At 40.2% G+C, this 22,182-nt stretch overlaps 1 protein-coding gene across 1 annotated transcript; it reads left to right on the forward strand.

Moving 5' to 3' along the window:
• The first annotated feature begins 513 nt into the window (after positions 1-513).
• On the forward strand, positions 514-19,527 carry BIVM (basic, immunoglobulin-like variable motif containing). Its single transcript, XM_054399883.1, has 10 exons — positions 514-1,003; positions 2,645-2,771; positions 9,537-9,632; positions 9,754-9,858; positions 11,241-11,335; positions 12,565-12,697; positions 13,905-13,907; positions 15,765-15,848; positions 18,201-18,297; positions 19,237-19,527. The coding sequence occupies exons 1-10, from the start codon at positions 514-516 to the stop codon at positions 19,525-19,527; spliced, it is 1,521 nt and encodes a 506-aa protein (XP_054255858.1).
• Positions 19,528-22,182: the final 2,655 nt, after the last annotated feature.

A 22,182-nucleotide genomic window follows, 5' to 3' on the forward strand; every position in this document is an offset into this window, starting at 1 on the left:
ACTTGGAGCAAAAGTGTGCAGGATTCTTCAGAAATAAGTGACTTACTGTTTCTGTGATTCATTGATTTGTATAAATTAATTTTGCACTCCATACGTGCAGGATACTGTGACTGTAAGGAACAGAAGTGATCACATAAATGTAGGAGGCTTTTAATGTATTTTAAATTTTTTTTATTCATGTGCTTGTTTAGAAGTATAATTACTCATGTTATCCTCATGGTATGGCTGTGGTGTATGCTGTTGGCACCTGAGAATAAAATTGTAGAATCCTAGGGATGCTTAGAAAAAGACAGTGTATGTTAAGACATGGCTTGAAGGCTATGTCAGCTTTTATTGGATATCAGTTCAGAGATAAGCTTTGATGTATTTTATGTTGACTGTACTAACCTCTCACGTTCTTTCAGGTACCTTGTCGATACCTTGCAAAGGCAATGGAGGCAATGATGCAAACTCTATTGTAATTAAAACATAAAAAAAATTCTTAGCTGAACTATACTCTTTCAGTATCATTCAATGCCTAACATCTCAGAAGATGAAAAAGAGAATGGTTCTGGAAATAATGGAAACACTGAAAACAAACCTGGGAAAGAATCCCCAGATGCTTCTTTTCATGATCCCGTGAAGCCATACTGCATGTCAGATGCCTCCACTGCATCCTTGGTGTCCAGGGGAGATGGACATTATCCATGGGGTTGCCCTGTGACTCATACACGAGAGAAGTTTTATACCATCTGCTCAGACTATGCTTTTTTAAACAGAGTAACATCTATTTGTAAAAGCCCAAGTGCTTCAGTTAGTGCCTGTCTGTCAGGCAGTGCTGCCTTAAACGTTGGAAATAACACATCTAGCTTACTTGGCATTCAAACTGGTGCATCAGAGATCATCTACAGTGAAGATGCTAACTTGGAAAGCTTGCCTAGTGATCTTGGAAAGCTTCCACTAGCATGGGAAATTGACAAATCAGAGTTCAATGGCGTGACCACAAGTCTGAAGAACAAAGCAGGTGAGGTGATGAAGATTTGATGTTGTGACAGGATAGGGCTTCATGTTTACAACTCATTTGTGAGGGGGCTTGTCAGAACATGTATCTCTTGGGGAAGTGCTACAGAAGAGTCTGTATGTCATTTCAAACAACCTGCTCGTCAGGGAATTAGAGAGTGAAATAGGAGGAGGGAAAGTCAAGCATAGCCGCCTGGGCAAGTGGCTCTAAAAGAAGACTGGCTTCTGCTTAACTGTGTGTGGGTTCTGTGTGGCTGCTGGTTTGGGTTTGCTATTTTTTCCTTAGGATTTGGATTTCTTTTTCATTGTTTTAATAGGACCTAGTGCTTTGTGCAGTGATTACTTTTACCTGTTAAATACAGGTTTGTCACTTGCAGAAATATTCCAGGGTACTTCAGAGATAGATTTTGAAATTAAAGACTGGTGCGGGGGAGTTATGACAAGAAGTAAAGTCATTAGAGTTACCTAGGAAAGCAGTTGGTATCTGTAAGAGACCTGTATTTGTTTTGTTTTGCTGAACACATACAGTGTTAGGGAGCCCATTTCTTTAAAACTGGCTTCTTTGCTGCCTTCTGTGGTTTTCTGCATAGTTACACATTGCAACTGTGAGTGAGGCACTTGCATACACGCTTGCTTTTCTTTGTCCTGTAGTACCTCTGCTTACCTGAAATGGGCTGTAGATATTTTTTCTTAATGACTTGGTTAGCTAGTTAAATTTTCTCTAACAGTATGAAACAGGTTTATTAAACTTAAAAACCTGTTTGGTAAGTTGCCATTGCCGTTGTGCATGTACATGTAGCATCCTTGAAAATAAGAAAGAAATTACAATACTTTCAGGTTGATAATTTGTACTAAAAGTTTTTGCTTATTTAATTTGGATGTGATGGCTTCAAAATGGGACAGAAATATTCCTGCACTAGCATCTGGCCCAACTGTTCATTTTCTGAAGCGTCAGTGGCTTACAAAAAGGAAAAGACCTTGGTTGTATATTATTCTTACTGGATTTGAATGTAGAATTGTAGAATCGTTTCAGCTGGAAAAGACATCTAAGATCATTGAGTCCAACCATTGACCTAACACCACCATGGCCATTAAACTACATCCCCAAGTGCCATCTCCACATGTTTCTTGAACAGCTCTAGGAATGGTTAGTGCACCACCTCCTTGGGCAACCTATTCTGATGCTTGACCACTCTTTCACTAAAGAAATTTTTCCTAAAAAGTATAGTTGGTTACAGAGGTTGGCTGTGAAAAAACTAGAAGTGTTTCATTATATTTTTCTGTGCATTTAGTGGTAGGAGATAGGAAGTTCATGTTGGTATGAGAGTCTATTTCTGGGATGGCTGATTTAATGCATTAGAATAATCAGATCAACCGTTCTCTTTAAGTAGTCAGGGAGGTCATCGTTAATTCCATTAAGAAAAACATGAGGTAGTTTATGGAGCTAAAGGCAGCTTTACAAATCTGTTTGCAATCTTGATTATGTATTTGAGCTTTTTTCTTTCAACCAATATTTAGTTCCAGTTTGCACTTCCTAACACAGCCAGGGTCTCTATTTAAGGTATGCTATATTATTAAAAAAATGTAAGAAGAAAGATACGAAAGATAAGCCAGCATTCATTTGTTTCTGAAATTTTTATCACAGGCAACATGAAGAAACAAGTCCCAAAGAAAAAGTCTGTAGACAAAAAAAGCAAACAGTACAGAGAATGTCCTCAGCATTCTGCTCTTGAAGATGTGAAGGAGAGGAAAGTGTTGGACCTCAGGAGATGGTAGTATTTATGAACTGTATTTAAGATTATCCCCATACAGTTTGTTGGTAAACACTGTTGCTGGTTATCTGATGTCAAATATCTTAATAATGTCTTCATACTTCTAAAAGTATAAGTAAGGATGTGTTAAGTATAAATACACTACATCTCATACTTTCCACAAGAAAACGAGAGCTTCCTTCCTGTTTGTTGAAATTTCAAAAAAATTTTGCTTTCTAAACATTTTTTTAATAAGAAAAAAAATGGGGATTCATTGCTAAAAAAATGCAAGTTCATTAGCATGCACAGGTAAAAAAGTAACCTTAAACGTAGTACTGATGTGTCTTATTCCTGTTTTTTCTTTTCACTGGGAAATACTTGATCAGAATCTGTCAGTTCTATACAGCCTCTATTATATGAATAGAGTTGACCAAATGTGCTTAGTTTAATGAATTCTCACCTTTTAATGTTTCAGGACAAAAACTCTGGAGGACAGAATGTAGATTACCTAATCCCTCTCCCCACTCACAGAGAAAAGATAGGCAGGGGAAGTAAGGGGGTAAACAAAAGGACTTGCACAGAATTGGAAATTAAAGTAATTTAACAGATAATAAAAGGTATTTAGGGAAAAGGGATGTACAGAGAGATTGAGGGGAAGAATATATACAGATACATACAAAACCCAGGCTTGGATGATAATGGATTTCCCCACGATACTTGGATGTAGGCCTGAACATGCAGCAGCAGCTCCTAGCCAGCAACCAGCTCCCCAGGCAGGAAGGTGAAAAGGAAGAGCAAGCTCACTGGAACTTCCTGTCCCCTTAAATAGAGGATGGGCAGGAAAGGAAAGGGAATAACATGACCTGGTGACTCCATAGGGGTTCCTAGGGTCTGCCTGCCTACCTGTTAACTCTTAAACCACAACGTTCCACCCCTTATTCCATCCTATTTCCTGCCACACTCTTTCATCAAATTAGGAACTGTCTCTATATAGTGATCAGTAGAGTGCAGGTTGCAGGTCACTCTTCATCCTGGCTGTCTGCCAGGGCAGTCTGTCTCTCAGTTGCAGATCAGTGCAGGTTGTGTTCAAGCAGAGCAGGAATGTGGAGAAAATCAGGAAACAGTCCTTCTCTTAGCATATGAGATAATACAGGGTTCCTCAGGGTTCATGCTCATGTGCTGTGGGTTCATCCAGGATCTGGATGCCATGTTCTATCTAGAAAAGAAACTTTTAACAACTTCTAACTATTATACATTAACTTATATTATACACTCTGAAATTAAACTCTTATCAGCCTGAGTTAAATTCCTTTGTGGGACACACTTGATTTCACCACTTTCTTGCATCAACCACCAAGTGTGTCCAGGACTTTCAGCAGAGACCACCCCTCGGATAGGTTTGCCCCACCTGAAGCAGGAGAAACCACAGTGTTCCCCAATAGATTAATCACAAACAACAGGAACTCCATCTTCTACTATTTGCAACAGGTCTGATTGAGCAGGACCAGCTTGGTTGACAGATCTTCTGCTATTTACCAGCCAAGCGGCTTGTGCTAGATGTTTATCCCAATTTTTGAAACTTCCACCCCCCACTGCTTTCAGGGTAGTCTTCAGTAAGCCATTGTAGCGCTCAAATCTTTCCCGAAGCTGATGCATGGTAGGGGATATGATATATCCTCTCAATTCCATGTTCTTGGGTCCAGTTGCTTATAAGGTTACTCCTGAAATGGGTCCCATTATCTGATTCAGTGTTCCCTGGGTACCATGTTGCCACAGGATTTGTCTCTCCAGGCCCAGAATGGTGTTACTGGCATGAGGCACAGGATATATCTCCAGCCACCCAGTACTTGCCTCTACCATTGTCAGCACAAATTGCTTACCCTGGTGAGTTTGAGGAAGGGTGATGTAATCAATCTGCCATGCCCCTCCATATTTATATTTCAACCATCGTCCTCCATACCACAAAGGTTTCATCTGTTTAGCTTGCTTTATAGCAGCACATATGTCACAGTCATGGATAACCTGTGCAATAGCATCCATAGGTATATTCACTGAGCAGTCATGAGCCCATTGGTACGTGGAATCACGTCCTTGATGATCAGAAGAGTCATGGGCCCACTGAGCTAAGAACAGTTCACCTCTGTGTTTCTAATCCAGATTGTTTGGGAGACTTTAGCTGCCAAGTCAGTCTGATGGTTGTGTTGGTGTTCTTCAGTGGTGTGGCTTTTAGGTATGTGGGCATCTATGTCCCATACCTTACTGGCAGTGTCTCCATATGGACAGCAATGTCTTGCCACAGGTCAGCAGCCCAAAAAGGTTTCCCTTTTTGCTGCCAATTATCCCATTTCCATTCCTTCAGCCACTCCCATAGGGCATCTGCTACCATCCATGAATCAGTGTAGAGGTGAAGTACTGGCCACTTCTCCATTCAGCTATATCCAGGGTGAGATGGATGGCTTTTACCTCCGCAAGTTGGCTTGATTCGCCTTCTCTATCCTTTGCTTCTGCAGCTCTCTGTGTAGGACTCGAAACAGCAGCTTTCCATCCCCACTGTCTTCCATCAAGACAGCAGGATCCATCTGTGAACAAAGCATATTTCTTTTCATTATCAGAACGATCATTATATGCTGGGGCTTCCTCAGCACAGGTCACCGTCTCATCTGGGTACAAAGTCTGTACCCTCTGGCCAGTTTGTGATCACTTCCACTATGCCAGGGTGATCGAGGCTCCCCATTTGAGCTCGCTGGGTTATCAGAGCAATCCACTTACTTCAAGTGGCATCTGTTGCTTGGTGTGGAGATGCACCCTTCCCTTTGAACATCCAGCTCAGTACTGGTAGTCTGGGTGCCAGAAGAAGCTGTGATTCTGTTCCAGTCACCTTAGAAGCAGTTTGAGCTCCTCATAGGCTGACAGTATTTCCTTTTCTGCTGGAGTATAATTAGCCTCTGGGCCTTTGTATCCCTGACTCCAGAATCCAAGTGGGCAACCTTGTGTTTCCCCTGGTGCTTTCTGCCATAGGCTCCAGGTAGGACCATTTTCACTGGCTGCAGTATAAAGTGCATTTTTAATCTCTGGTCTGGTTTGGACAGGTCCCAAGGCTGTAGTATGGGCTACTTCTAGTTTTATCTGGTCAAATGCTGCTTGTTGTTCAGATCCCCATTCAAAACTATTCCTCTTTCAAGTTATATCATAGAAGGGTTTTACAATTTGACTATATGCGGGAATGTGCATCTGCCAAAATCCAAACATCCCAAGACGGTTTGTGTTTCCTTCTTAGTGGGTTGCACCATAGTGGCTATCTTATTCACCACATCCAGAGGAATGTGGCAACACCCGTCTTCCCATCAAACTCACAGAAACTGGATTTCTCTGGCAGGCCCCTTTACCTTGCTTCTCTTTATGGCAAAACTGGCTTCCAGTGGAATATCAGTTATCTTCCTGCCCTTCTCAAAGACTTCCTCTGCTGTGTTACCCCATACAATGATGTTATCAATATACTGCAGATATTCTAGAGCTCTACCCTTCTCCAGTGCGGTCTGGATCAGTCTGCAGCAGAGAGTCGGGCTGTGTTTCCACCCCTGGGGCAATTGATTCCAGGTGTACTGGAAGCCCCTCTAGGTGAAAGCAAACCGCAGCCTGCACTCTGCTGGGATGGGAATAGAGAAGAATGTGTTAGCGACATCTATTGTGGCATACCATTTAGCTTCCTTGGAGTCCAGTTCATACTGGAGTTCCAGGATGTCTGGTACAGCTGCGCTTATCAGTGGTGTAACTTTGTTCAGGCCGTGGTAGTCTATCATCAACCTCCATTCCCCACCCAGCTCCCGCACTGGCCATATCAGACTGTTGAAGGGTGAGTCTTGCTGATGACACCTTGACTCTCTAGTCGATGGATCAGCTGATGTATGGAGACATCCTGCAGGTTCACTACAGAAGGGTCATCTGAAAGGTTGGGCCTAGTAGACAGCTAGTCTCCATCTTCAGTCTCCACAGCTGCTACCCTAAAAGCCCACTTATTCCCTTTTGGGTCCTTAAAGTACCTCCTCTGAGAAAGTCAATTCTGAGGATCTGGGCTAGTTGCTATAGGATGTTTCTCCCAATCATTCCCAGTCAGGCTCATTTCAGCCTGCAATATAGTCAATTCTTGTGACTCCTGTAATTCCTGAGATGGTTATGGGTTCTGACCCTCTATAACTCAAAGGTATCAGGGTGCATTGTGCACCTGTGTCCACCAGAGCTCAATACTTCCTTACTTCTAGTGTGCCATGCCATCTGACAAATATGTCCCAGTACACTCTGTTATCCCTCTCCTCTGCCTGGCTGGAGGCAGAGCCCCTCTAACGCTGAGAATGGTGTCCACAATTAATACACAGACTTGTGTCACTGCCAGGGCCATCTCTTCCATTTACATTTGTCTCTGAGGACCATCTACGTGGGCGAACAGAATCTCCTCAGGAAACTGAGGCAGCCACTCTCCTGGGAAAAGTATGTTTATTGTTGCCACCTTGCAGTTCATGTACTCTTGCCCAGAGAGCAGAGGTGGGTTGGCCATGGCACCTGTCCATGTTCTCACTGTGGTCACAGGAGGTTTACCACAGTGACTCTCATGTTTCCCTCTGCCTTGCTTGATCTGGTGTCCTAGGAGGATGTCTATTTCTAATGCCTGAGACAAAGATCCATTCAGAAGGGGAGGTGTTATTCCCCTTCTCCAATTTGGACACCACTACCTTAACCTCCTTCACATCCTCAACCAGAGTCTGTATGGCTAAGACCCAAGCAGAGTGTTGAGACACTTGTCTTCGAATTGCCTTAGTTGGCAGATTCGCTGACAGTTGGGTGGTTTCCACTGTCTCCTCCAAAGATCCTCCCTCCTAATGTATGAGCATATGTAGTAGGAGCACACTGAATAAACTCTCTTAAACACTTAATGCCCTTCTCTGTGGTGGCCCTCTTTGAGGGATGCCTTTGGAAGAATAAAGGTATTTCACAGCAGCAACCAGACATTCCCTTGAGGGTAGGGGTGCCATCCAGCCTCCTTAGTTATTTATCAGTACCCCCATCTCTGGACAGTGAACCCACCTGCTTGGCCTCTTTGCTCTCAAGTTCTAAGGTTTTGGCTCCTACATCCCCAACATCTCAAAAAACATGCCATTAAGGATTCACCATCCCGCTGTGTGTAATCCTGCCTGACATGCCTCCGTTCTTTTCCTGGCATAGAGCTGATAATCACCTCAGCATCTGAATCACTGCTGTCTACTTGCTGTTTCTCAGACGTACTTGGTCCCTCAGATGCAGTTTTCCCAGCCTCATTGTCTGATCCCTTTTCTATTGCTGGTCGGTTTGTTTTCTGCAGCCAATTCCTGCGGGTAGTGATTGGGGCAAGGCAGGCTGTAGCCAGAACGGTTGAACGGTGGTGCTGCTGCTACCCTCGCTGGTGCCGGCAGGGGGAGCTCTTAAAGGGCGTCCAGCAATATTGAGACCACATTCAAACCCAGGGAAAAGATTGTTACATAATACCATCTCTCCCCAGGACCATCTGCCTCCAGGTGGCCCAACTCGTAACAAGAATTATCAGAATAGTTCACCCTGCCAATAACATCCGTGAAATACATCCCGAAGTTTGCAGGCATTAACCCATCTCAGCCCTGCATTAACAACCATCCAAAACACATAATGAGACACAGAAAAAAGCATCCAGTTATAAGAGAAAAAAATAAAGCCATGAAACGCCAGGTTCTGCAGAATCTGGCTTTTCATTTTAACTTCCAATTATTTTTCCCAAACAAAGAAATACTATTTTGTGTTCAAACCTCATGCTGGACACCAATTTTCTGCCACTGTTTCAGGGCAAAACCTCCCCAGGACAGAATTTAGATTACCACCCTCCTCCCCCCCCCCACTTCCCCGTTCCCTTTTCCCTTCAAGGAAAAAGTAGGCAGGGGAAGTAAGGGGTAAACAAAAGGACTTGCACAGAATTGGAAGTTAAGAAAGTAATTTTAACAAATAGTAAAGGGTATTTAGGGGAAAGGGATGTACAGAGAGATTGAAGGGAGTAATGTATCCGAAACCCAATCTCGGATGGTAATGGATTTCACCACAACCTGTAGATGTAGGCCTGACCATGTGGCAGCAGCTCCTAGCCAGCAAACAGCTCCTCACTAAGCAGGAAGGTGAAAAAGAAGAGCAAGCTCACTGGAACTTCCTATCCCCTTAATAGAGGAGGGGCAGGAAAGGGGAGGGAATAACATGACCTGGTGACCTCACCTGGGGTCCTAGGATCCGCCTTAGGGTCTGCCTGCCCACCTGTCAACCCTTAAACCACAATATGAATCCACGTGGTTCTTACTGTAGATCTATGACATCAGAAAGTTAGAGTTAGCCTAGGGAATCTGTAACCCAGAATGACATTGATTAGTAAATTGGTAGAGATGCAGTTTGCTTCAAATTCATATGTTAGAACAAACTGGATCAAACTGTACATTTTATTAGTACAGAGCCATATATTCCTGCGGGATTATTTATATAGTCCTCCCATGGGACTGTTAGAAATTTGAGTGATTTGTATAAAATATGATAGTAGTATCTGGCAAACCTAAAGACATTGATTAATGTATTTGCTCTATTTTTATTTTTAAAGTAGAATGAGCTCTTTTTTAAATACAGGCAACATGACATTTTATGTAACATGGCATTTCAATGGCATGACACACATAAAAGTAGTTGAGGTTACTTCAGTAACTAAATCAGGAATGCTTACTAATGTGTTTGGGTTTTCACTCGTTGTAGGTATTGTGTTAGCCGACCTCAATACAAAACTTCCTGTGGAATTTCATCCTTAGTGTCTTGCTGGAATTTCTTATATAGTACACTAGGAGCTGGAAGGTAAGTCACATATAGACTACTTTGTCTCCAGAGAGTCTAAAATATGTTAATTACTTTATTAAGCAATCCTTTGGGTTTTGTGTGGTTTGTTTTTGTTTTTTTTTTGTTTTTTTTTTTCCAGTTTACCACCTCTTACTCAAGAAGAAGCATTGCATATACTGGGCTTTCAGCCCCCATTTGAGGAGATTAGGTTTGGTCCCTTCACTGGAAATACAACTTTAATGAGGTATGTTTGGTTCTTTTGATGCAGCTAAATTGCTAATGTATGCAAAAATAACATGAAACTAAAAGATTAAACCTTTAAAGATACAGTAGTACTTATTTTTTAAAGTGGCTGACATAAGTTAATAATCCTCTCAGGTTTTAGGGTAATGAGGCATACCTGGATACTCTGACAGTGCCCAAAGAAACCTTTCAGAGTTTTTTGCACTAGCTGTTTTGTATAGTGCAATGTTGCTACACAGATCAGGTGAACATGAAATTCTATTTGATTTTTGGTTCTGTTCATTTAATGGTTGTACAATACTCTAATGAATCCAGTTCCCTAGTTAGGAAATTTTGTCTTTACCCTCATTTTCCTCTTTTTGTTAATGTCACTGGAACAGCCTGTAAAAGCAGTTGATAAACTAGTAGCTTTATGTAAAAAACTAATAATTAATAGTGAGATAGTGAGTACTACACCTTTGCTGCAATGGATCTGTTTAGGAGGAGGGAAAAAACCCACAACCCAACATAGGGCTGGAGTCACAGAGCACTTAAACCTTTTTTGAAGGCAGTATATAAGGTTTGGCACAGACTCTGGGTGCTGGATTTGAAAATGAAAGCAGTCTGTTCTTTAGTGGTAGCATATTGTCTATATCATTTGGGACCATCATGAAAATGTCCTTCTCTGCCTTAGGAGACTGATCCAGATTTTGTATCTTCTTTAGGACTATGTCAGGGTATTAAGCTAATAATATGTGCTGTCTATACAGATGAAAGTCAAACTTATAATTCTTCTTCCTTTTACTCTGTAAATGCCATATATGATACAGAAAAGCTACCCTTATTAGTTTGTTTTGTTTGGTTGGGGATTTTTTGTTTGTTTGTTTGTTTTTCTGCCTGGTCAAATAATTTTTCAGTACTCAGCATACTGGGAAACAGGAGGGCTGAGAGTTAACTGCATCACCCAGTGCAGCTTTAAGATTGAGGTTTTATCTTCAGAGATGTGAATCTGAGTCTTTTAACATGGAAAAGTGAATATTTGAGACAAAATGACACCAGCATCTGAGTGTTTTTCTAAAGGCTGAGCCACTGAAAGTTAAAGGTGACTAGACAGAACACAACAGGATCAGCATTTCACTCCCAGCCCTTTGGTTATTTTGGATCTGTGCTGGGTCTGAAAAAGCAAACTAAAGGAAAAGGCTTCACGGGTTTTGTTTACATCTCCAGAATATATTGAGGTTTGTTTGTATTAAGTCATCTACAGTCTGTGTTCTATTGTGGCTGATACTTTGGAGCACGGTGAGACTTTCTTTCCTAATCTGTTGAACAGAGGAGAAGTGGGAGGAAACAGAAGTAAATTTAATAACTCTTGAGTTACTACAACCTTTAAGCTTATTCTTTCAGATGGTTTAGGCAAATAAACGATCACTTCCATATCAAGGGATGCTCATATGTTCTGTATAAACCTCATGGAAAGAACAAGACAGCTGGAGAAACTGGTACGTAGCTAATCCTAAAGCATTCATCTTACAATATATAAACTGAAAAATGCTGCAATGTGTAGCATTTGGCAGGACAAACCCTGTAAGTAGCACTTCCAGTTTATAATAAACTATCATATAGCTCCAGGTTGTTTGATTTTTCTGGGCTTACTTTTTCTCTTATTTTGCTAAACCTTTCATTTGCACTTCTATTTTGCTAAAATATATTCTGCTATCACAAAAGTAGAATTTTAAGTTATTCAGGAGGGCACTGCACTTCCAGTTCTCTGTTGGGTGTCCAGGAAGATGTTTTTGCTGTCATACAGTGGGGGAGCCACAGATTTTTATTTTGGCATTTAGAAATCTATGTTATATAAAAATTTAGAATGCACAGCACAGAAGTATTAATGTACTTTAAAAATGTTTTATACTTTAAAAAAAATGCAGTTTTAAAGTTAGCAAATTATTCCATTCTGACAGACTTGTGTGAAGATTTGTCTCTAAAACTTGGGTGATTATTCTCAATTAGTTTATGAAGTTGCATTTTTATGTCTGCTTTTAAGTTGCTACCTAAGGAAAAAATACACTTTTCATGCACAGTGCTTTGGTATAGTCTGGATAATTATTGTCTAACTGGAAGCTGATAAATTTTGGGGGAGATTATAAGCAGAAATAATGATTTTGTTCTTGGCATCCCTTAAGAATTCTGTCATGTCTCAGAGCCTTTTCTGGTCTTTTCCTAAAACTGAGCACTGCAGTCAGAGTACAAAATACTGTACGCTCAAATACGAAACGTGTTCCTGACGCTAGGAAGCTCCAAAAAGCTCATGATACCAAAACTTCTGAAAGCTTTCAGATGTTTCAGTAGTATCATTGACATATACCACATCTGACTTGGGGCAGTGAGACTGCATTGTGTTGCAGTGTGTGTTTTCTAGGTTAAGAGATGCTTGATTATTTTTGCAGAACAAATACTTTGTAATGTGACTTTGATGTATATACAGTGCGTACTTTATATTGCATTTCCTAGTACAGACTGTGTGGCAGATGTTACTTTTTTTTACCTGGAAGGAAATTAAATAAGAAGTTTGAAATCAAAACTATTTTATGCAAGCCTGTCAAGTCATGTCTTCTAATTTAGAGAGCAGTGTAAATATTTTGTGTTGTCAAACAGCTTTTTTTTTTTTGCTGAGTATGTTAGGCAGGATTCAAAGCAGTCAGAACTGTAACCTGATCTTTCTTCGTAGCTGCAGGAGCCCTTGCAAAGCTGACACGTGGACTGAAAGATGAATCAATGGCCTACATCTACCATTGCCAAAACCATTATTTTTGCCCAATTGGATTTGAAGCAACCCCAGTAAAAGCTAGTAAAGCCTATAGGTAAGATACTGCGTCTATGCTTATTTTAGTGGAGGAAACATACAGCACAATTTACTGCAAGTTGATACCATTTTTCTCCCTAAAGAACGTTTTCGTATATTTTGTAAAAACATGTATGTCTGAACTAGCAAAACGGTACTCTCTCTGATTTGGAAGGACTGACAACTAAGCAGACTAGATTGAGAAAACCATAAATGATACTAAGAAATTAAAGAAATTTTAGCCAGATGTAGAGAGGGTTGTTGTTTACTTAAAGGACAGATAAAGGTAACTGTTTTTCAGTAGTCTGAAAAATAAAACCATATGGGCTGAAAAAAAAGCCAGGCATTTAAAAAGAAAAAAAAAAAAAAAGCCAGCTAATTACAGGGAGTCTGTTCCCAGAAAACTTGGGGGAAAACAAAAGAAGTTTGTGGGCATGTTGGGATTTTTCCTTAAATACTAAGAGCAAAAAGCCTACAGTGATACTAATCCTTAACAAAGTGAACATGATAAAATCTGAACTTACAGAAACCAGTGTTTGCTTATGGTTAGAATAGTAGATGTGCAGATACTGCAGGATGGTGATTATGTACTTTATTTTTTGCTTTGTTGACTAATAATGATGATAAATGGCAACTACTGGAGTGTAAGGCTTAGAAAAATAATATGAATAATTTGTTAACAAGAACTGGCAGAGGAGGGATGCTGGAAGAGATCTCTGGACTATCACAGTATGTTTGGCTTTTTGAAACAATGGTTGGAATGCTGAAGCATTCCTCCAAGAACAGGAAAAATTTAACATGCTAGTTGTTTTTGAATACAAATACAGTTACCTGAATAATTTCAGATTTGTCAGGGTGACATTACTCAGGGTAAAATAATGTAATAGTTGATAGAGGTTTCAATTCAATATAGAATTTAAAAGACAATAGCATTGATATTAATCCTAGTTTTAGGGAAAGTCTGGCATTAAGAAAACAAATTTGAAGTTTGAAAAATTTCATGTTGCTCTTTGATACACTGAGAGTGGGTTGTTCTACGTCTTTCACAGAATCATATGAAATTAAACTGTTTTTCCTCTCTCAAAGTAGTTGCAAATACAGTGTGTTCTGGAGGTTTCCATTGGACTTTCTCAAGGTTCAGCTGTTGGTCAGTATTTATTAGTATTATCATTGAGTGTAGGAAGAAAATCCATGACAGGATTAACAATAATGGGGAATGGCAAGAGTAGGTCACTGGTGTAAGGTGAGCCTCAGTCTTGCACTTTGCTTAGCATGCAGTGTATCTTTGTGTTGAAGATGCACAGTCACATGAAGAAATGGAGAATGCTTGCTCTACTTTTTGAAGTTCAAAATGGTAATGATTTTGAGGTAATAAGACATAATCATCTGAATCTAATTTGTCCCCAGTGTGAGTCTCACCACACAGTTAATGAAAGCTTTTAGTATATGAACAGAAGAATACAGAAGTTTTTTATTAAGACTGCATCTACTGACATGCCATGTGAGTGAGAAGAGTGTGAAAAATATGGCCCAAATAGAAGTCCAACACATCAGTCTGCTTAAGTTTACCAAAGAGTTATGCTTGCTTACTTGGTCAGTTACTAAGAACCTGCACTGGAAAGGCATAGTAAAAAAACCCTGATTGTTTAGCTCAAAAATGCAGTTTGAGAAATAATGTAGTCCAGTGTGTGGAAGCTTAACATGCCTTATATCTAGTTTGAATTTATATCATTTAGTAAATAACAAACCAAACAATTTCAATACTTTACCCATGGGTGAAATGGGTTCTCAGTCACTAGTGATGTTATTTTTAAGTCAATATTAGATTTATTTACCCCCCCTGCCCCCAACAACAGATTACTTCTAACAATGTAACATGAAAGAATGTTCAAGGAGCATTTATAGCCTTATTTTAGGCTGGAGGTCCGACCATAAGAGCATCCTGTTCTCTTTGTATCCGCTAATATTTTACTGGATAAAAGAATGTTTAGGTTCCAAAAGCACTATCAATAGATGCTGCAGCAGTTCTTGTTTACCTGCTTTAGCACTCTAGTTACAAAGGGAAGCTTTTCTTTAAAAATCAAGCTAAGAAATGCTAAGTTCCAAAAGAAATGAGTAGACAGACTACTAGGCTGAGCTTAGAAGATAGTTCTTAGGTCACCCACAGACTTCCTGTATGATCTTAGGTTGCTGGATTTGGACTCGGGAGACCTGGGTTCAGTTCCCAGTTCAACCACAGACTTCCAGTGTGATTTTAGGTAAGTCAATTAATCTATCCTGCGTCTTAGTTTCCCATCTGTATGATGATGGCATACACTTACCTTATATGGAATTTTTTAGAAGGAAACAAATTATTACAAGCAGTAAGGCCATAAACTGTCTTCAGGCAGAAAAATCTCAGGTTTTGTCACAGTTGAAACTTAAGTAGTTTTTCATGGGATAACTATATACAGGAAGTCAAAAAACGGTTCTCTGTGTCTGGTCAGTCTGCCCTGGTGTCTGTCACAAATTTTCCCTGTCAAGATTACTGTAGGCTTTGAGTTTTTTGGAAGTTGCTCTCAATCTTAATTCAGTATTGTCTAAGGGTTTTGTTTTTTTAATATGTGTTTTTTGGATGCTTAGGAGGAAGCCGTTGAAGTTACCAACTGTTTTTATGCAGGTTACCTCACAGCTGTTAGTAGCAGTGGTCAGCTGGGTTACAGTTTAAAAACAGTGGAAGGGCCTTTTTGTGACTCTACTCACAGATAGGGAAGAAGTTTGTTCACCTTCATGTGGCTTTCCACTACTATTACTGTATGTGGAGATATGTATACCAGACTCTAGCCTTTTATCCAAGTAACACTATTTTTTTATGAAGGTCTATGTTTTTTCCAAATAGCAAGCAGTGACTTCTATTTTGCTTCCAGGCCTTGTGAAACAAAAAGTTTCCCTTTTACAAACACAGCACAGGAGCTGGGCTTTAGCTTGGCTGAGGAAAAAAATTTAAATGTTAAAAAATCCTAAAAAGAACAATAGAGTGTTCATCTCTCCTTTTGTTTTTAGTATGCACAATAAATCTTATTAGGATTGTATCTTCTATTGAACAGAGGGCGTGTCTTGCAGCAAGAAGTTGAGTATTGGATCTTAATTGGAGAGCCAAGTAGAAAACATCCAACAATCCACTGTAAAAGGTATGTTACTTGGTAGGAATATAAAACAATATGTTTCCTTTCAGAACAACTTACATTTCTCTACCAAGGGTCACCAAGTGAATTTTTAGTTCTTTTGAAATGAACATACTATAGTTCTAAGAGAAACAGGCACTTTAGTGAGACCATAGTTGGACCTCAAGGCTGGCTCTGCAGTTTTACGTCATGTGGCAGGACACACATGGTCTGCTGAGAGCCAGAGACTGTTTCTCTTGTTTGAGCGTGACACAGCTCGTGTTAGTCAGGAAGAACAGACAGCTTTTTGAGGTTGTGTCTACAATTGTGCCTTACAGGATGCATGAACCTTGGAGGAATTTCACTGTGTCTATAGTGTGCACAGGGTGTTACACTGCTACCAAGATCTCTAAGCTTAGGTACAGCTGCACTCTGTTGCATTACTAGCTTCACTGTGCATTGAAACAATACATTTATTTACCTGGAGTACTGTGTTCAGCTCTGGGGCTCTCAAGAAGGACATCAGCCTGTTGGAGCAGGTCCAGAGGAGGGCCACAAAGATGATCAGAAGACTGGAGCACCTTCTTTCTGAGGACAGGGTAAAAGAGTTGTTCAGCCTGGAGAAGAGGGAGCTCCAAGGAGACCTTGTATTTGCTTTCCAGTACTTAAAGGTGGGGGAACCTACAGGAAGGATGAGAGGGACTCTTTATCAGGGAGTGTAGTGATAAGATGAAGGCTGGCGTTTTCAAAATGAAAGAGGGTAGATTTAGATTAGATACGATGAAGAAATTCTTTAGTGTGAGAGTGGTAAGACACTGGAAAAAGTTGCCCAGAGAAGTTACGGATGCATCCTCCATGGAGGTATCAAAGGCCAGGTTGGATGGAGCTTTGAGCAACCTGATCTAGTAGAACTAGGTTGGAACTAGGTCCCTTCCAACCCAAACCATTCTATGATTTATGGTGATGTCTGGCTCATACAAAGTTGGTGTCTAAAGTAGTTGTACAGAGTAGGAGAGTTAGAGGGTGCTATGTCGAAATTTAGTTAGTTACATTTGTCATGATTAATAGAAGAGCTTTCTCAGCATTACTTGACATACTGGTTTATAATGCTAAATTTCTGAAGTGAGGGAATGTGCAATAGAATAGTTCTTCTTAAGAAACCAATTCCATGCCCAGAAAATTTTTACCAAATAGTTTCTTTGCCATCCCCAAGTTAATTATGGAGAGATTTTATGTGATATATTAGGAAAAGAGCTGTGGAAAAAAAAAAAAGAAAACCAAAAAATAATCACACAATTTCTTCTTTGCTTCCTCTACTTTATTTTCTATTTTCAGAAATTATTTGAAAGTGCTTATCTGACAGTTTCATAGCAAGACAGATCTAAACCAGTACCTAAAATCCAGATGACTTTTTTCTTGGTATCTGTTGTCAGTGAAGTGACTATATCAATAGCTGTAAAGAGCTGGATATTTTGGACTAAAGAGATTTAAGCGCAACAAAATAAAAATCGCATTATGTATGTGATTGCTGTGCTAAGAAATGGCATATTATTCATCCCACTGACAGAATTTTATCCTGTGGAATATGAGCTACAAACAGCACAGGAAAAGGTTTCCAAATACAGAATACAAATCTTTGTAATACTATTTTTCGTTGTGGAGACATTCTTCCTCCTGCTACAGTTAGCAAAAAATTCTGTGGTTAATGTAGAAGGACAAAGGTTGGAGTAGAAACAGACTTTCTGAACTTGCAAGGTGGTGGTGGAGAGAAGCAGGTAATTAGACATTGACAGAAAGGAAAGAGGCAATATGTAGGCTTAAAGGGACCTGGAATATGAGGGTATTTGTTTCAGCTGGGCTGGAAAGAACTGTGAAACTGAAGAGCTGAGTGAATGGGGAATTGATAGTTTATTAAAACGGAGTGAGTTATGGTGAGAGCTGTCTGGTTAAGACAGATTTAGTGAGAAAAAAAACCAAAGCTTTGAACAAAATAATATAAAAGGGTAAGAGATGATTAAATAAATCAAAAGTTAATGTTTCTCCTTGCTTAAATTGCACTTTGCTGCTTCCTTTCACAGATAGATGAATTGGTAGGTGTAAAGAATGCAACTAATGACTTACATTGTTCTTACTCATTTTGGAAGGTGTTTCCCAAGAGCAGAAATAATCACTGTAAATGCTTTGATTAGAAGAGATGCTTTTATATCTAGCTTGATGTCTCTGATACTGAGGGTTTCATATCTTTACACATTTATCTTTAAATCACTGGTAAGCCTATTTAAAGCTGCAGGTCTTTATTTGCATGTGTGTGTACATGAATCTTAACAGTTGCTGAGGTTTCATTAATGTCATATGAATAGTAATAATCTTATTTGGTAGGTGGGCAGATATTGTCACTGACCTAAACACCCAAAATCCAGAATACCTAGATATTCGACACCTAGAGAGAGGATTGCAGCATCGAAAAACAAAAAAGGTAAGGTAAACTTAATAAGATGGAAGGAACATAGTGGTAGATATTTTTTTTTGCTGATCTATTCATGCTTCAGCACTTTAGCAGTGTCAGATAACTGAGAGAAATTTGTTATGAAGTGTTGCTGGAGATAAAAGTGAAATGTGGATACTTACATACCAGAGTCATCTATATTTACTTTTAGGACAAGACACAACACAGCAGTAGCCCTGGCATATACTAGAATGAACCAGGATATCTGCTTATACAGTGTATTTGATCACAGCATTTAACCCGGTTGGTTAAATGTAGCAGTGGCAGGTATAAAAATACTCTATAGACAAATTACAGACAGATCCTTTTGTTACATGACCTTCTAGCTACATTTGGGAAAGAAAGTATAACTGAGTAGGATCAAACATAGAAGAATGCATGTGTCTGTCTTGTGTGGACTTAACTGCCCATGCATATACCTTTCTTTCCTATAGATAGGGCTCTGTCTTCTGGATGGAAGATGTATTTTTAATTTGCAGTCTAATGAAAGTCTATCATAAAGAATAGGCTGAAGAGATGATTTCAAATATGAAACCCTGTGGAAGACTCTGTCAGCAAGATGAGAAGGGACCAAAACAGATAATTTGTATGAAAGTGGCTGGGGAGTAAAATAGACTATCAGAAAATAAACTATACTAGCCTATGAAAGATAAAAAAAAAATGAGAAAGGCTGCAGTAATTGAATCTGCAAAACAATCAAAACTGACTGAGCTCAGCTGGTGTTTTGTGGTTTGTTTTGGAGTGGGTTTTGTTGTTTGTGGTCTTCTGTTTGTTTGGGGGTTTGGGGTGGTTTTTTTTTGTTTTCTGTTTTAAAGAATTCTGTTACCTGCCAAAACGTTAATTTCAAGTATCTATGTGTTACAAATGTGCCTGTGTGCATTTAACAGAGAACCTTTTCCCTTTGATTAGGTTGGAGGAAATCTTCATTGCATCATTGCCTTTCAGAGACTTAACTGGCAAAGATTTGGTCCTTGGAATTTTCCATTTGGAACTGTTAGACAGGATAAACAATCCCAAACACAAGGACAAGGAATTTCCAAATCTGAGAGTGAAGACAATATCTCTAAGAAACAACATGGACGACTGGGTCGATCTTTCAGTGCTGGCTTTCATCAGGAGTCTACATGGAAGAAATCTAACCTTCGTGAGAGGAGGAACAGTGGGTATCAGAGTTATAATGACTATGATGGAAATGATTAAAATTAACTTTCGATAATAGAGTTGATATATTAAAGTTAGTTTTAATCAAGACATTAGTGATCTACTAGTCCTAGAATACTTATGAATAGAAATTATGGTATAAGATACAGCTTAATAATTATTAAATAAATCTGATTATATGGTTGCAGTGGATGAGATCTGATGTATAAACTGACAGATAAGCACAGATTATTGTACTTTTGCAATCAAAAGTAAATATGACTGCAAAATCAATCATTTATTTTGAAATAATTATACTATGTCCTGATCTGGAAAACAAAAAAAAAGCAGATTGAAATTAGTCAATGTAACAAACAGACTTCTTGAAAATACTGAATATTCAAAAGCATGAAAATTTGTGATAGGACGTTATCAAAAGGGTTATTCTGAAAATCATGTAAGGATAAAAGTAAATGTTGCCTTCCTTTTAAACACTCCATTTTATTAAGGTTGCCCATATGCAGTGAAAAGAAAAAAAAAACCAATCACATAGGATAGAAAACCTTGTCAGATATACACGTGAATGTACATTCTCCATTTAGTTCCCAGTAGACTTCTGTCAGACAGATAATCGTATTTTTGTGAAGCAGGTGTCAGTTTATTTTCCATTATCTGGATGCCTGTTTTAGACTGAGAGGGAATTGCCTGTGGCAGGAAAAGTTCAAGGACAGACCTTCTTTGCTGCTTTTGCTTTGTGAGCACAGCAGCTGAATTCTTATCCTGGAGCCTCCTGAGAGCAGGGACTGGTTAAACACAAGCCTGTGAAATTAAGTATCAAAAAGCTGCAGTTACTATTAGTTAAATGATCTAGTTGAACACCACATTCTGTTGGCAGTTCTTCACCTTGTTCGGTCTTAAAACCTCCGTCACTTTTCTGCTGCTGTTTCCATTTTGTATGGAGGGCATGCAAGTGCCGAAAACTGCTGGCAGCCCTGATGATACTATATACCTCTCAGCCAGCAAACAATTCAAGCTTTTTCAGGTGTCCATGTACAGTCTCCTTTTTCTTTTTTTTTCTATAATTTGAAATTTTTCTAGTTGTTTGCCCAAAACACAACACTTGTAACATTCTGCATACAAATGTTGATACCTGCTCAAGGATTCATTTTGTGACATAAACAAATTTGTCATTGAATGCAGGGGTTTTGTAGGTTGCTGCTTTTATTAACCAAAAATGGGAGACTTTTGGACTTTTGTTCATTCAATAAAAATTGTTTTCTATTTTGTTGTTTGATTTTCATTTGTCTTGGGAATGGTGACCCTATGCTTAATGAAGGTTTTTCAGAAAAGTAGGTATGTGAAAGATCAGAATTGCAACCCCTGCTTAGCAGAGCAATCCTGAAGGGTAGGGTCTCTGTTCATAAGCCTGTGCAGCCATTTTGACTTAACTTTGCCTGTTTAATTTAGTCTGCAGACTGATAACTGAAGAAAACCCATAGTTTGGCTGAGGACTCAAATTTCTTTATAATATTTGAGCTGCTTTCTGTGGGGTACTTCATGCTTAAAAGAGTTACATAAATATCTAGCAATTTTCTATTTCTTAATATACTTTTTCCAGTAAGCATAGTTGCACTGGGGAACAGTGGTGCTATTCTGCAGTGGGTGTTTTGTGGCAGACTTCTACTTTTACAGTTATTTTGCTTTTCCATTGGAGCATGCCATATTTCATCAAAAAGTATGTAGTACTTCATACTTTAAATACATGGTATATTTTATTCTCCCAGCATTAGCAGGTGTGGGCTCTTGGGGACATGTTGCTGGGAGCTTTCCTTAAGGTGGGAGGTGGGTGCTGAGAGGGGCACTGGGGCTATGGAGGGAGTGGAGTGAGGAAAAGGCAGGCTGCAGCCAGCATCCTGTGTAGGGGAAAGTGCAACATATTTTCTTTTCTGCGACGTAGTGTTTGGTACTTCACCATCCTCCGCTCAGGTGAGGACCCTCCCAGGTGGCTTCCGGCCTCCTCGCTGGAGCTCGCCCCTTTCAGACGACAACGCGCCGCGGCATTCCCTCCCCCTGGGCTTCCCCACAGGTTGCTGCAGCTACGGGGGTCCATCGGGCAGGATACTGGGAATTCCACACCCATGACTGCTAGAAGCAAGGCATCCCCCGTGCTGTATGAGAAGACGCAGGCAAAGGGGGACGCAACTCCCGGTCGGGCCCGGCTCCTCCCCTCGAGTCGCATTTCCCGGCGGGCAGCGGGGCGGGCGCGTGCGCACGCCGCACCGGGAGGCTGTAGTGTTGAGGCAACTGCCTGGGGGCTGCGGCGCTGGAGCCGGCCCCTGGCCCAGGTGAGCTCTGCCGCGCACGTCGGCCGACACCAGCCACCCTCTCCCCCGCCTCGGCCGGGTCTCCCGGGCCTCACTCGAGCCGTCGTTGATCCGCAAAGCGCCTGGGCGTGTTCTTGGCGCAGGGGATGGACAGCTGGGACCGCGGCGATCTTTGCTATCTGATGTCCGACCTGCGAGCAGCTGTAACGCTGTGCTTCACCGGATTATTTAAACGGTTTTTACGCTGAAGGAATCGTCCGAAACCGGCTTGACCGGCTGTCGGGGCGTTCTCTCTTCCTCAGTGATAACGTATACGTATTGATAAAGCATAAGTGGACATCATAAATTTTTGGTTATTCTTGTTCCTCAGATTCTTCTCTCTTGAAGTAGC

The sequence above is a fragment of the Indicator indicator genome, chromosome 1 (assembly GCF_027791375.1).
Source record: "Indicator indicator isolate 239-I01 chromosome 1, UM_Iind_1.1, whole genome shotgun sequence".
In the NCBI taxonomy this organism is placed as follows: domain Eukaryota; kingdom Metazoa; phylum Chordata; class Aves; order Piciformes; family Indicatoridae; genus Indicator; species Indicator indicator.

Excerpts from the sequence above, each read along its gene's own strand:
- BIVM (XM_054399883.1), top strand. The coding sequence starts at position 514 with ATGCCTAACATCTCAGAAGATGAAAAAGAGAATGGTTCTGGAAATAAT. Across the intron at positions 1,004-2,644 it reads AAGTCTGAAGAACAAAGCAG|GCAACATGAAGAAACAAGTC; the intron begins GTGAGGTGATGA and ends TTTTTATCACAG. Across the intron at positions 15,849-18,200 it reads CCAACAATCCACTGTAAAAG|GTGGGCAGATATTGTCACTG; the intron begins GTATGTTACTTG and ends CTTATTTGGTAG.